This window comes from Patiria miniata, unplaced genomic scaffold, assembly GCF_015706575.1.
Source record: "Patiria miniata isolate m_02_andy unplaced genomic scaffold, ASM1570657v1 HiC_scaffold_2, whole genome shotgun sequence".
NCBI classification, from domain to species: Eukaryota; Metazoa; Echinodermata; class Asteroidea; order Valvatida; family Asterinidae; genus Patiria; species Patiria miniata.
This window is the reverse complement of record NW_024037058.1, coordinates 426,129-441,948: the sequence shown is the minus strand read 5'-3', so window position 1 is coordinate 441,948 and position 15,820 is coordinate 426,129. Positions and strand designations below refer to the sequence as shown.

The 15,820-nt window shown below is 40.0% G+C and overlaps 1 protein-coding gene across 2 annotated transcripts; it reads left to right on the top strand.

Moving 5' to 3' along the window:
• The first annotated feature begins 787 nt into the window (after nucleotides 1-787).
• On the top strand, nucleotides 788-15,405 carry LOC119726947 (thioredoxin reductase 2, mitochondrial-like). Of its 2 annotated transcripts, none has more exons than XM_038198788.1 (17): nucleotides 788-944; nucleotides 2,906-2,971; nucleotides 3,682-3,738; nucleotides 4,386-4,530; nucleotides 5,252-5,326; nucleotides 5,548-5,626; nucleotides 6,415-6,477; nucleotides 7,009-7,079; nucleotides 7,232-7,251; nucleotides 7,675-7,766; nucleotides 8,960-9,131; nucleotides 10,217-10,347; nucleotides 10,655-10,750; nucleotides 11,947-12,039; nucleotides 12,445-12,516; nucleotides 12,963-13,060; nucleotides 13,992-15,405. In XM_038198788.1, the coding sequence occupies exons 1-17, from the start codon at nucleotides 824-826 to the stop codon at nucleotides 14,113-14,115; spliced, it is 1,575 nt and encodes a 524-aa protein (XP_038054716.1). In that variant the 5' UTR covers nucleotides 788-823; the 3' UTR covers nucleotides 14,116-15,405. The 2 variants fall into 2 exon arrangements, with proteins under 2 accessions (XP_038054716.1, XP_038054718.1); XM_038198790.1 differs by lacking the exon at nucleotides 788-944 and adding an exon at nucleotides 1,132-1,298.
• The last annotated feature ends 415 nt before the right edge of the window (nucleotides 15,406-15,820 follow it).

The following is a 15,820-nucleotide window of genomic DNA, read 5'->3' as shown; positions in this document are numbered from 1 at the left end:
AGTAACTGGGGCACTGGAACTTTTTTTGAATTTGGACTTGGGTCAGTGGTACCATAGACATACTCTAGAACTAGTACCTAAGTCAAATTTTGAAAAAAAGTAGTTCTAGCGCCCGAAGTACTGGGTCTAGGTCAGCACATATATGCCACATATATGCCCTCCATTGTTGCCGAAAAGATGGTCTATATATTGCCCCTCTCATAGGCGTAGCCAGCGGGGGGTAAATGAAAATCTCATTGCCCCCCCCAATATTTTCTAAAGACTGCCCTTTTCCATTCAAATGCCCATTTTTCACCAGCGCTCAACCCCCCCCCCAATATTTGGTAAAGAGCGCCCTTTTTGTTAACAAGTGCCCTTTTTTTCTGAACAAGTGCCCTGTTTAAAAAGTTGTGCCCTTTTTTATCCCATCCGCCGTTCCGGGTGCCTTTTTGTGAATTTCGTGCATGTATCGCCCTGAAAAGCACCATAAATTGTCTATTAGTGTGCACAATCGTCAGATTTGAACAACGCCCCCGTCAAAGATGGTACCAGCCCCCCCACACCCCTTTGATTTCACAGAGGCCAAGTGTCCGGGGGGAAAAAACGTGTCTTCATTTTCAGCACGGATGTGCAAGTGCCCTTTTTAAAGAAATTTTTACCCCCCCCCAATAAAAAAAATGACCGTGCTACGCCACTGCCTCTTTGGAGCGGAGCTGCGTGTTCCTGATCTAACATTTAATAACGTCAAATATACTGCATGAAACAAGCAGTTAGTTTCACATGTAAAATGCTGCTGCACGAGTTTACGAATTGCCACCAGAGGGCGCTGTCTTTTACATTCAAGATGGCAGCGCCCATGCGGCGATTTGCTAGTTTTATTCACCACATCAATCGAAGTAATTCTCTGTTGATGAGTGGACGTTCAAGAGTCATATGTCAAAGATGCAGATATTTGAGTTCTTTAGGTAGGAATTATGCATTTCTCTGTGAATGTGGTTTTACCTTTCATTGTAAATTTCAATCGAAGTGATCGCGGGTTAAGCCCCCATGCCCTACTGCCGGCACCGCCACACACGCGTACACACACGCCCACACTACTCACTAGACTAGCCCTAGTCTATGGCCCGCACCATGGACTCTACATGCTGGATGTAGAGTCTACTCAGTACGGGCCATAGACTAGGGCTACCACTAGAGTATCATCACTGATCATCAAAGACTATCAATATGAGAAAATGGTCGATCTATTCAGCTCGCCAAAATACTGTTGTGCGATGATGAAAAGCATACAATCCCCTTTTCATGGCGACATCTTACTGGTAATATGTCATCGTCCTTAGGCCAAGTAAAAAAAAACCCACGACATCTTACTGGTAATATGTCCTCGTCCTTAGGCCAAGTAAAATAAAAAACCACCAGTTGATCGTCCAGGTTTCTTCAAGAAAAGGAGGATGAGGGGCATTTCATTTTTTCCCCAAGATGGCCGCTATGTTTTAAAATTAAAAATGGCCTCCAACTTTTCAGTTCATTAATGACTTCCAGCTTTTTATTAGCTATCTTTCTAGAAAGTAGAGTCAAAACATTCATGTTAAACAATGTTCTACATATTTTACTCAATTTATGCATGTTTTAAGCATGAAAAAAATTGCCTTTTGAGGTGAAAAAAAAAAAAAAATTAAAACTACTAGATGCGGCTTAAAAGAAAAGGATATGGGTGGGGACAATCAAGTGGTATTTTTTGTTTACTTGGCCTTACATATTTTATCACAGGATTACGACAATGTAAAAATAGGATGTCGACATCTTCACTCCTCAGCTACAAAAATAGTGTATCTAGGGAAAACAACATCTCAAGTGTAGGATGGCGACAATCTGAGAAAATTCATCACGGGATGGCGACATCCTGAAAGTAGGATTGCTTTCTCTATTCACTCCACTAAACAGAATTCGAAGGTATCTCGGGATGTCAACATCCTACTTTTCAGGATGTCATCATCCCGTGATTTAATTGTTTCACAATGTCGGGATCCTATTTTCAACATTGTATCACCCATGATAGATCTATCTGAGGATGTTGGCATCTCTCTTAAAACATGTCGTCATCCCGTGATAAATTATCTTAGGATGTCGACATTTTATGTGCAAGATGTTGTCATCCTGTGATAAATTGTGTCAGGATCTCAACATCTAGGATGGCACCTCTGGAGCTCCGTAAATGTTAGAAGTTCTATTTTTTGGTGTTTTCACTAAACCCCCCTTGATATCACTCCCCCCCCCTCGAAAGTTAGATCCTCCCCTGAAGACTGCTGCTCTGGTGCTCAACATAAGTTGACTCAACACAAACAATTAATGATGAATTGGTCAATGACAATGACTGTGACAATAACACTGACGTTGTATTGTTTAACTAAGTATGTTGTGAATAGCTTCAATGATAACAGTGAAACAGCAGTCTACATACCAAATTCAGGAAACACAACTTTTCAGGTTTTTTGTGTGCATGGATTGGTGTGTGACTCACAATACGGAGGAAGTCCAGTATTTGAGCCACATTTTTGGGGTCACTCCATACTGTGCTCCATTTGCTTCCAAAATTGTTAGCTTCCTCATTCTTTCTCTTTCAGGAAAGTCGGAGTGTTAGCCTTCAATGTGTTTATTTCATTGCTCTCATTCATTTTTGCATTTTTACAAAATCTTACTCCCAATATTATAATTTTTGTTTGACCATGCTTGGGTGACTAAGCAATGAGCCGGCACCAAGGGTGGTCTTCTACCGGTATGTAGTGAGCCGTATTCCTAGGGCTGTGGGTGATGCTAGGAGAAATAAAATACCGGTAGTATATGTAGGCCTCCATATCATCTGCAAGAGTTGCACACATCCAATGTACGTTGTCATTAATTTCATATATTGATAATTGTTTTGTAGAACACCATGATTATGATCTAGCAGTTATTGGAGGTGGATCAGGGGGACTGGCTTGTGCCAAAGAAGGTGAGTGTACCGCAATGATGTCTCATTTCTATACCTGTACACCTTGATGCTGTGACTGGGAATGCCATATTAATATCATCAGACCGTGCCATCTGTAGCACCATGCTGACAGGCACCGGACAGGCAAATCAGATAGCCATACATCTTTCTTTTATTATTTTAACCTTACTAAAACCCTCTCGCTGTATGAACAGTCACAGACAGTCAAACAAATCCTCTTCCTTGCCATGCCTTTTACACTGTCTAGTTGTCAACAGTCAGATCATACTTCAAGCAAGCACTGTGACTATTCAAATTCAGTCAACTTACAAAAGCAGGCAAGTGGTAGGCACAGCTGACTTGTCAATTGCCTAGATTCAAAGCATAGCTGTATCAAGTTACATGAACTGTCACAGTTAGTCAATCCTGCAGGAAGCTCTTAACTGTTGAACACAGTCACATGTTTGATTGTGACTGAAGTTTGCACAGAATGTATGTTTGCATAGGATGGTTAAACAGTAAATTTCAACTGTTTTGAACCATCCATATTTCAAGATACATTTACATTAGTAAAGTTTGCTTATCAAGTTGGCATTATGTGACCACAACATCATGTATTTTGTGATTAGTTATTAAAGACTATGAATATTTATTGTGTGTATTGTAAAACTGACCACAATGGATGTAACAATTAGCTTGATTTAAAAACAAGTACTGTTATTTTTTTTTAGCTGCTTCTTACAACAAAAAGATTGTTGTTTTGGATTATGTGGAACCAACGCCAAATGGTAACGTTGAAACATCCTACATTTGTTTGTGATAAGTGATAGATATTTTTTGATGAGTAAACTAGAAAATCTTTGCTGTGTGTAAATAAGGATTATACATGTATTACGAGACCTATTTGTTTTGAGTCATATCATTGCCAGATGGCATTGATACATTTAAGTCAATATTTCTGTCGCTATTTCTTCTTCACATTTAGATTAGATTTGTGCATAGCTATTATTGTGTGGACTGGACCGGACCAGAATTATTTACCAGTTTTGATGAACCTTTAATAGTAAATCAAATTAGGTTTTGCCCTTCACCGACATATAAACACTGTATACTCAGTGTGTTACCTCCCGAGTGAAAGTTCGAAACAATCACTCGGGTAGGACTCGAACCCATGACCTCCTGCTTTCTAGTGCAGATGTCTTATCACTCAATAGTACTTTTGGATGGCAGTGTCTTTGTATCAAATCCAAGTCAGAACGAAAAAAAGAGCAATGTAATGTTAGTAAAATAATACATATACTTTTTTGAAGACTTTCCAACCTTATTACTTTGAAATGTCATTAATAATTGGTTACAGTAAAGCCACTTTTATTAATTAATTCCCAATGGTGGTGGGACTGGTGGATAACGATTCCTGTCTGTTGTTTGAATGCAGGTACTCAGTGGGGTCTGGGAGGTACTTGTGTTAATGTTGGATGTATTCCCAAGAAGCTAATGCATCAGGCTTCATTACTAGGAGAAGCCATTGAGGATTCTAGACACTATGGATGGAAGGTTCCTACCGACATCAACCACTCCTGGTAAACCATAGGACAGATCCTAATACACCAAATCCTAGTACTCAATCACTGTGCACTGAAAGCTCCCTAGTATTGGTAAGATTATTGTGCTAGTTAAGATTTGAAGGTTGACTTGGTGAAGTTAGTGATAATTGTAAGTTTGCCTGGCACCATGTGAAATCAAAACTCTTTTGTGTGTTTGTGTGGTACCAAGAAGAACCAGTGCTAGGTAATTTACAAAGCAGCTACTCCATGACGTTTCTTCTGATCAATAGCTGGCACTTGTGTCATCAATGGGGCATCCATGAGTGTACAGTGATTCTGTGCCGTGATTGGTCTTGACCATGTTTACATTCTTTATAACTTTGTTGTTGGCTCTTAGTCAGTTCTCCCGAATGCATTTTTGTAAAACTTAACTGTTTCCTTTTTGTGGTAGAGATAGGTAAACATACAACCATTCAATTCAAGTGCTCTGATCATCTTCTAGAACAGTGTTGGACTTGTGTCTGGATTCTGGTTACATTTAGAGGTAACCAGAGGCTCATTGTATTGTAATGCTTGTGATTTTTGTACATGTAGGCACCAGTTTGTCTCAAAACTTTACCCCATTTGCCTTGGGTGAATTTGTAAAATTCCATCAAATACATGGTGGTGTTCGCAATTTGTAAATGCAACATTATTCTTACTGCATTTAAAAAAAATTGTTTTACCTATATTTCTATGTTATTCAAAATGCTTTCAGGGAAGAGATGGTGGAAGCAGTGCAGAATCATGTCAGGTCACTGAACTGGGGTCATCGAGTGCAACTTAAAGACAAGTAAGTCTCAGTAAGACAAGTACATGTAATTATAACTTATTATAGACATCTCTTAGATTGAAAGTATGGAGCACAAATTGAAACACTGATAAACTGACGTAAACTGATAACAAGACAACAATTTTTCTCCAAGAAATCCAATTTTCTCAGCAGTGTTGTACACCTACATTTTTGTCAAAAAGCACTGCATTTATGAAGGAAATGTTCCAAACTTTTCGCAGGAGAGTTGAATATCTAAATGCAAAAGGCACCTTTGTAGATGAGCACACTGTCAAGGCTGTCATGAGAAATGGAGATGAGGTAAGAATCAGTTGCTTTGAATGAAAGTATCCGGTTCATATGTGACTGCGTCATACACGCACACGCACCACTGGCGCCCATTGGCTGAACACGCCACCTTGCACTACTTCCGGTTCCGATGATTCCATGATACTCTGTGTGCAGTGGGTGTGGTTTAAGTTAAAATGACGTCACACTTATGAACCGGATAATCATGCAAACTGCTTGTCAAGTCTGGAGTTTCCCAGCTGCATTGCAGGCATCTTGCAAAATGTTTTCTCTTGAAATTGTGGAAATGTATTAAGATGTTGTCCTCCAGGTCTTTGGTCATGGCTAGGAACCATATTTGTTATACCTCTGTATTGAATACTGTATTTTTAATTGGCCTAGAACTATCACGCGTTAAGTTTATAAAAAGTCATGGCACACTCCCTGGGGAAAACCACGTACGTGATATCCCACAGGGAGTGTGCTATGACTTTGTACGTACGGTACGGTGTGAAACGCTTATATCGTTGGTACCCACGATATTTTCACCATGTTTTCACGCATGAGTGGGAGCAGCGAACTAGAACACGATCAGCTGTTTCGAGCATGCGACATGCATGTGAGTTGGCGTTTGATTGTTGCGTTTACTGCTGGTTGTTTTTGTGATTTTTACATCAAAATCCAAAGAATCCAAGACAGAGGTATAACAAACAATTGTTAAATGTGGCATTGCCTGATTTCTCAAAGTCGGTATTTCTGAAATACTGAGAGGTGAAATTCTGGCTCACATGAAGACACTTTTCAGTATTTGTGTTCCACAGAGGACGTTGACTGCTGGTAATATAGTCCTTGCAACAGGAATGCGACCAAGATACCCAACAAATGTAAGTGATTGCTGTAGCCAACTGCTGATAGTTGTCTAGGGTGTTGTTGATTAGAGGAAGGAGATACAATGATGTAGGGTAAATATGTTTAAGTCTTTTAATTGTATACATAGTTATCAGTTTGCAGCATTTTGATTTTAAATAGTATGTGTCCGTGCACAAGTACATGTACTCCTACAACGGCCAGAAAAGGAGAGTTGGGGGAGACCTAGGCTGGTTCCTGGTCCATCCACTGTGTATTTCGAATGATCCAAAGTTATTTGGGATGGGGATTAGTCTGGGAGACCATCGCAAGTTAAATTCTAACGTATTCGCGTGCCGACGATGCCTGTGGCTAATAGCTTTGGCACATTCAGAAAGTTGTGCATACTTCGAGCATGAACCAGTACAGTACAGTACGCACATGCTGTGTGTCCCGTCCATGGGGCTCTCAAAAGTTGTAAAAACGCACCCTCTTTTGTTGGCCCGTGGAGCCCATGCCTCCGAAGCAGTACATGACCGTACTAATCTCATTTTCCCCTTTTTGCCCAGGTTCCTGGGGCAGTGGAGCATAGCATGACTAGTGATGACCTCTTCTCATTAACAAAATCACCTGGAAAAACGTGAGTTCAGAAGAACTAAAATTCTACAAATTATTTAATACACATTCCTTTTCATTAGTCTTTACTTGTCTTCTATTGGTTTGAATAGGTTTGTATGTAGACATTCTTTTGACATTAATTTGTGGTTTTTTTTGTATGTTCTGTTTCCACAGGCTTGTTATAGGTGGAAGCTGTATCCTTAAAAGTGCCACGGCTATTAAACAAGAGAATTGACTTCATTACAACCTCTAATTGGTTGTCTGTATTTCAGTCATGCAACTCATGAAAAATGTATTAGTTTATAAAAGAGGAAACTGAAATAAAGTAACAAAGAAAAAGTAGAAGCAGATGATCTGACTTTGTGAAACAATTCAACCAAGAAAATGACTCCAAATGCACAATGAGGAATGGAACCACTTTCCTTCACATTCATAATGCAAAGATACAAACGGTTAAGATCACATGTAGTTTATTATGTGCTTTATCAGCCTGCCAATGACTTCTTGTTATAAGCATTAGGTAAGTTAATTATATTGCTCAGTATCTGAAAGACATGTATACGCGATTTAGCTTCCACACTACAAGCTGCAATCAAGCTTAACCTATGAATACTCAGATGTTGCTTTAGAGTGTGCTGGTTTCCTGAAGGGGCTTGATTTACCTGTCACAGTGATGGTGCGGTCCATATGCCTCCGAGGTTTTGACCAGGTTGGTTGGAATTGTGAATAGTTTTACATGAAGGAGCGGCGGATCCCATCATTAGTCACTTGTATCAAGCAGGCCTCGCAAAATGTTTACAAATGTAGTTGCCCTTCGGGCAGGGGTGCTTAAAATCTGGTTGCCCGAATTTAAATTTTAGTTGCCCAATAAAGAACTTTTAATATTGCCCCAAACAGCAGGCCAAATCCTAATAGTGTTATGGCTGCTTTACTTGAAGTGGCTCAGGGCTTGCAAAATTGGCTGTCCGACATTCCGGGACAACCAAAATAGTTTGTACTTGGCTGCTGCGCTATCGCCATTTTGTAAGTGTGTGTGGCCAGCAGTGGCCGACCGTGGCTGCGTGCTTGTGTACAGTATCCGCACTCTGCGCCGCGCTGGTACATGGTGTTCAGTGGTCCGGTCATAATAGTATTGGAACACACGTACACATAGGATTGCATTTGCTGCCTACACACATTACTTACGCAAACGTTAGTGCATGATGTAGCCGGACTGTATGGACAGATTGAGATTTACCGCTGTTTTGTTTTGGCTGGTATCCATTATTGGTTTATGCGCATTATGCGTAGATTACCAACATCAAATGGCAATAGCGCAGCAGCCGAGTTAAAAATGTTGATGATTCTTGTTCGACGCTGTGCACAGCTGGAACTTTTTGAAAATCCCATGGACAAAAATAAAGTGTAAAAATGTGTGAGTATTGGTGAAAAAAAGTGGTTGACCTAGAACTTTTGGTTGTCCGACAAAATATTTTGGTTGTCCCGGGACGTCCGGCAGGTGATTTCGCGAGCCCTGTCAAGCCCCTATACTTATGCTAACACACGCGTACTGTCTGAGGTTTCAGATCACCAGACTCCTGCAGTGCCACACCCTTTGCCTTTACTCTGCTTGATTGGACAAACATTGATCCACGCTTGATGACTAATACAGAGCCATATGTGCATTATTGATAGTACACCTATTATTTCTGTGATGGAAACACATTGACATGCCCAAGCGTGGGTATGCACAACCTTATTCTGCCCTTGTGAAGCATATTGACACACCCATACATTACTGGTGCAGGGATTCGCCCTGATTTTTAAGTATTAGTACCACGTTGACACACCAAGAACTGTGGCAACACTGTAGTTCTGGAAGTGCATTTGTTTCTTTTTTTCTCGTTTGCTGCATGCATTAAGCAAATGGCAGGTTTGGTCACCGGCTACATGGAGGATACCGGCATTGAATTTCTTTGGCAGTCTACACCCAAGAGTCTTGAAAGAAACAATGATGGAACAATATCAGTCAGATGGAGTGACTGCAGGGGACATGAAGAGATGGACACATTTGACACTGTACTCTTTGCTATAGGTATAAAAAAGGCCAGTTTTTCATTTTAGTACAATGAATGTAACGTGTGACTCAATGTAGAAATAGTGGGAATACATCAGTGGATTTTTGAACAATTTTGATTGAATACATGTACACAAAAGCAATTGAAATTGTGACTAAGGAAACTTTGAAGCTTGAACATTTAAAAATATGATTGGGAAAAAAATACCAACTGCTGAATATCCTACAATGATCAGCAAGTAGGGCAGAGCTGATTTGGTTGTACAGTAAACTCCGGCCAAGTCGACATCGTACAGCTCGCCAAATCGCTCAAGTCGGCTGTCTGACTAAAGTCCCGATTGTCTGTGATGCATTTCCATTGAAATATTTATTTCCAAGTCGGCTTTTATAAGTTTCACTCAAGTCATCGTGTTACTCTCGGTCCCCTATCCATAAAAAGCATTACAAAATCCTTTGTGTAAGTCGGCATTGGCATCGACTTCCTGCACTGCGGTTGGCAAGAGCTGTCGAGTGGAAAGTCACACACTGCTTTAACTGATGTCTGTTTTATTGGCACAGTCCGTGATCGCTGCACCGGTACGGTGTCGCTGCACAGCCAAGCTAAGGGGTTTCCCCAGTACTGCATCGTGAGCATATCAATACCAGTACCCCCTCTATTCCTGCACGCATGCGCTCTGTCCATTTTGGGGGTCGTCTTATTGAATGATGCAGTCAACACCATGCACGCATTTAATTTGTAACTGATGTACACGTACAGGTATTACTATTATGTAAACGTGGTCTCCACTATCAATACCCCAGCCCATGAGGATAATATTCAAGGATTAATTTGCTGGAAACAACTCAAGCATTAAGAAGTTAAACCAGCGTTAATCGAAGCCAATTGGTGCAGTGAATCATATCTGCATATAGCCCATTCATTTAAAGTCGGCAAAATGACGACTTACAGCAGGTGTCGACACAAATTTCCGGGTCCCGAGAGTGCCGACTTGGCCGGAGTTTACTGTATTTATACTAACAATAACGATCGACCTTCCCAGACTGCTGGTCGCTATGCCCAACTTATTAATGTGAATCATTTTGTCTTGGGTCAATTCATGCAGGAAGAGATCCTCAAACAACAAAACTTGGTCTGGAAAACACAAGTGTAAAGCTTCATTCCAATGGCAAGATCCTGGGTAGAAATGAGCAAAGCTCTGTACCACACATCTACGCCATTGGCGATATATTGGAGGTAAGAAGATGGGAAATGTTTATTGAAATACCATGCCATCTTTATTTGAAGGAGTCTAGTTCTGAGTTGCATTTGGTGAGATTTTACTTTGTGTACATGTATCAATTTACAGTTTCAAACTTCTTTTTATTTTAAAAACTGGTTTCGCATTAATTAATGAAAGTCTTGTGTTTTTTGTGTCATTTGTTTGGTTGAGTATTGAAATAAAACTGGTAACATATTTTCCTTCCTTTGAAGCTAATCAAGTATTAGTTGCTAGCTAATAATGAATAAGCACAGTTAGGAACTTGCTCTTTTCTCTGGACAGGGTTGTAATGAGCTGACACCGGTTGCCATTAAAGCTGGTAAGCTGCTAGCACATCGACTGTTTGGAGGAAGGTCAGAGGTCATGGATTATGAAAAGGTGTGTATATGAGTCCATGCCGGGGGGTGGGGGGGGGGGGGGGTGGGGGAGTTATTATCTGCTGAGCCACAGTATAGGTTCAAGGGGTTGTTCAGAAATTGTTTTAAGTTCCCATAAAACACTGGTTGAACTTGATTCGGTGTAACTGTATTGCTAAAATGATGTATGAATGGTTTTATATTTAGACCAAATCGAGTTCAACTCGCCGCTTAAACAACAAGTTAAACCCCCTCGGAGGGAGGGTTTAGCGCATAACCAGAACGAGTTAATCTCCTAGTACGATGTATGAACAGTTTTAGCTAAAACCCTTCCTGTTTTAGGCAGCGCAGTGACGCGGAGTTACGTAATGCCTTTTCAGTGGTGCCTTTTTGTATTAAACAAACAACATACAGTGGGCTACATGGTGTGCACAAAGCACCCGTGAATCTCTTAATTCTCGTATCATCAAACATTCACGACAAAAATCCAACTTCAAGTCCAATCTCTGCAAGTTTTTTTACCACATGGCCTTAGTTTAACATCGTGCTCATTCGCACACACGATGACGAACTTGAAGATATCAACGCAACAACTGCTAACCGGAGAGTAATTACCATAATATTCATATATATTCAACTACCAGGAAAACCATGGCACTGATTGGTCAATGTTGCAACGTTAACATCTCATGTATTTTCACTTGACTGGCATGATGTGCGGGCAAGTTGATGCAATAAACCTGGAGTGCAAAATATCCGTTTGTGTAGTTTCGAACACTGGTTTTGAACATCCAACTTTTTCCGTCAGAATTTCGTCTTTTTGCACCACGAAAGGTGTCACAAAAAATAAAGTTCTGGTTTTTTCAAGCAGACCCTGTGGCATCTCTGCGATGGTGAGAGGCTCCGACCACTTGTAGCAAACTGGTAAAAAAACTGGAAGAAATGTGCAGCCTCTTTTAGCGTGCTGTTTTGGCTGAGACAGAAGTTCTACGTGACCTTAAAAACCGATATAAACCACTTTGAGTTGAACTTGCTGTACAATAAACGGTGTCTGAACGCTCGGTAGTTTTATTTTTACGAACCTGGCCCAATTCTCAATTCCAGCAAAGATAGACAAATGATTATACAGATAGTATTGAGTCAGCCACATTCATGACCTTCAGGTAATATTTGAGGTATATTGCCTGGCAATGTAACGTAACTGTTTTTTGTTTGTAGGTTGCAACCACTGTCTTCACACCATTGGAGTATGGTACAGTGGGACTATCAGAAGAAGATGCCATACAGAGATATCAAGAAGATGACCTTGAGGTAATAATAAATAGGAAGACTAAGGTATTATGGGATATGGTTTCAGAGGTCATCCCCTTGAAATCCTGTCCAAATATGCATGCATGCACAAATTGTCAGCCTTATCAAACAATATTCCTCATATACAGGTTATTTCCCTGTTTGCCTGATGGCTCATTGTAAGAGTGGTGTCAATATGATTTATCAACTTTTAAAAACTGAAAAATACTGATACAAAATCTGATCTGACATTTTTCCATTTCTAGAGAAAAAATTCTTATATTCAGTCCACTACAATTTGTATGTTGCCATGCTTTCATGTTTTACAGATGGATTATACATTCTACAAATGTTTGGAATATCTTGTTGCTTTTACATACATATCTGCATTTTCAATAAAGTTTTATTGTGATTTTCATTGTTCAGATCTACCATGCATTCTACAAACCATTGGAATATTCTGTAGCTGACAGGTCATCTGACCAGTGCTATATCAAGGTAACTATACAGGAGTCCTACTATACCTATTTGCAGCCTCTCGTAATAAGTACAATTCACAAATATTTTAGTGCCACCAATCGTGTGTTTTTATTTATCTAAGGAAACTAAGTTTACTTTGTTGAAGTGGCAAATGCTGTACCATTGCACTAAGAGTAGCAGGCCTGTTCCCTGACCTGAGATGGTGGTTCATGTCAACATATATACAACATGTGAGATGTGTATGCTTATCATATCAGATGCATATCCTGCTAAAGGATGTTTGCTGTGCACAAACGGCACCGTGCTAGTAGTGTTTGTACATGTACATCACTAGGCCAAGCGCAGACAAGTTTAAAAAACAAAAACAAAAAAACTCTCCCCAAGTCCCCGCCCAGTTTACCAGCATAAGTTAGGAAAGATTTCTTAAAAAATGAGTTTTTTTCATTGTCTTATTGTCCATGCAGGCAATATGTTTACGGGAAGGAGAGCAAAGGATCCTGGGATTGCACATAGTAGGACCCAATGCTGGAGAGATAATACAGGGTTTTGCAGTAGCCATCAAGTAAGTTGATGTATGGTGAGAATTTGCCAAATGGTCTGACCAACCTGCACGATCCTGCCCAGCCCTGCCCCACCCCACCTCTCATTCACTGCCCCTCCCACTTTCCACAGCCTACACTGCCGCACCTAGGAATGCCCCTCCTAATCGTACTACACTCATGTCCAGCCTGTGCGACCCTGCGTAATAGACCATTATCATGTTGCGACCATCGTGATTTTTCCCTATTCAAATCAACGTAACTAAAGCGAGGCTGGAAGGAAAAATAGTCTGATTCCTTTTTGCATAAAAACATCATTCATTACTGTTATTGGATACAGGGAACATGACTGAAATGGTGGCAGCATGATAAAGGTCTATGGCCTGCCCTTACCTTGCCTCACTGTGCCTCATAACATTTAACAATTATTGACTGCTGTGATGTGGGATATGGCATTTTTAACACCCGAGGGGTGTGCACCAAGGATACTGTGCACACCGATGGGGTTAAAAAGATGTATCCCATATCACAGCAGTCAACAATTCTTTTTGTTAACAGTCATTTTTATAGACTGATCAATAGTATAGTGACCTAATGGACTGTGTGGAGTGCATCCCCTCATGTACCATGGCTGCATCAACTGCATCATTCTCAGAGACACATGAATATGCTTTCTTCTCTGCTTTGCACAACACAGCTGGAATAGACCACATGCCAACATGCCTGGAATGCAGATTTGCATTATGACCCAAATATTTAACTTCAAAATTAGAAATGCGTAGGGGTGTTAAAGTGAAGAATACAAAACTGGTAAAACAGTACGTTACTCCTCCTATTGTTACTTTTTATTGACTCAAACAGTCATCAAAGGTAATAACATTTGCATCCCTTGGTCATATCAAATCATGCCTAGAGAAGAGAAATCAATATTAGTTATGTCTGTGTATTTGGCAGATGTGGTGTGAGCTACAGGCAGCTAGCATCCACTGTGGGTGTTCACCCAACCTGTGCAGAGGAGCTTGTCAAGCTTCATATCACAAAGCGGTCAGGACTAGACCCTACAGTCACAGGATGTTGAGGTTAAGCCACTCCCTTCTCTCATCAACCCACCTCTAGTTTTCATAGTGAAATTGGTATTATGTCATATGTAATCAACCAAAGAATATTGAATTCAAACTATTGCTCTGTGGAATATGTGATTTGTGTTCCTTTCCTAGTTTCCTGTGGACCAGAAGGGCTGCCAAATATGACATGTTTTGGTCTATAGCATTGGTTGATTTATTGACGTCTTTTCACACTATGTAAACATCTTGATGGCCTCTTAAATGAAAATATCAACATCCAATCATGACTCCTACAAAATCAGTCAACGTAGCTGTCAGACGGAATTATCAAACCATTCTTGAACTACTATTTTCCCCACATTTTTCCCCATGAAACAGTGAAATGGTATCCCTTTATTACAATGAACATTTGATATTGCTCCATTCAATAACAGATCTGCTGTGCACTCTGGGTTTTGGGAACACTCAGCAGCCACAGACAGTTTCATGGGCACTGTGGATTTTTAGTCTTTTTTGTAATTATGTACCCTTTGGAACATCATCGTCTCGATTAAATGGTGAAAAGCTGTCATAAATTATGCATCAGGAATTTGGAAAAACATTTTAAAAGTTTAGAGGTGTGGTGGGAGATAGGAGGAGGGAGTCTCTTTTTTTTGTAAAATAAGAAAAGTAATCTGCATGATTGTAGGGTGTTAAGCCAGTCATTACAGCTGCTTTACAGACACATTAAGGTTGCAGGTAGCTCTGGATCAAGTAGTTTATGCTCACACCACGCAAAGCTACAAGTCTATTGTATTATTGAATCATATCATCAGATATTCGGACAGGATGTGTCCATATTGACAATAATTACTGAATAGTTGCCAGTCATGATGAGTCATTGACAAGGCGATTAAATCCTGAGCTCATTTGATTGTATTCAGTCTGGGCAGGTGACTGGTCTAGCGCCCTCTATCATGTTCCTGTCTCAATGACAGTCTTTCCTTAAACCGAAATACGGTGGGTTAGACTTGAGGCGATTATGACAGGGAACAATGAATATTCATGCATTTTGCTTGGAACCGTTTATCAGGCTACCAGCAATGCAGTACATGTATTTTGATTTAAAAATTATGCAATTATGCTAGAAGATGATTACACCAAAGGATTATAATTTATTGATAATGAATAAAAAGTGTTTGCACTTTCATATTCAAATTTTATTTAGATTTATTCAAATTTTGGGTTTTACTTGAATTGTGTGGCTTTGTTCACTACATTTGTTTGATTTGTTATGAATAAATGCTGAAATTGCTGAATAATAATGCTGTGTTCAATCATTCATGTTTTTTTTCTAAAGATGTGTCTCTTAGAGTGACCTTTGAAACTCGTTCATAGCGTTCACGTAATTGATGACATTCAATTTAATTAGTTGACAAAAAGTAATTGATGTTCGATCTCACAGACACAGCAAAGAATAGAGAGCGATTTTAGGCACATTACACGGGGATTTATGGGTTATCGATTTGTGCCGTTTGACATTTCGACGGTGTTTTCACGAAGTGACAAAAACCTCAATATCCTACAAAAAGGTCATCCCGAGATAATCGCATGTGGAATTAGCCCCTTTTTCAAAACGCATTTTCGACTAGTTTGTAGTTATAGATGTGGGACATTTTTGCATTGTCAAGTAACGTATGCTTTGTTCTTTGCTAAGTCAAAGTTGTTTGTTTAAAGTCC

Coding starts and splice junctions, on each gene's coding strand:
- LOC119726947 (XM_038198788.1), top strand. CDS start 824: ATGGCAGCGCCCATGCGGCGATTTGCTAGTTTTATTCACCACATCAAT. Junction 7,252..7,674: donor GCTTGTTATAGGTGGAAGCT/GTATCCTTAAAA, acceptor ATGAATACTCAG/ATGTTGCTTTAGAGTGTGCT. Junction 7,767..8,959: donor GCCTCCGAGGTTTTGACCAG/GTTGGTTGGAAT, acceptor GCATGCATTAAG/CAAATGGCAGGTTTGGTCAC.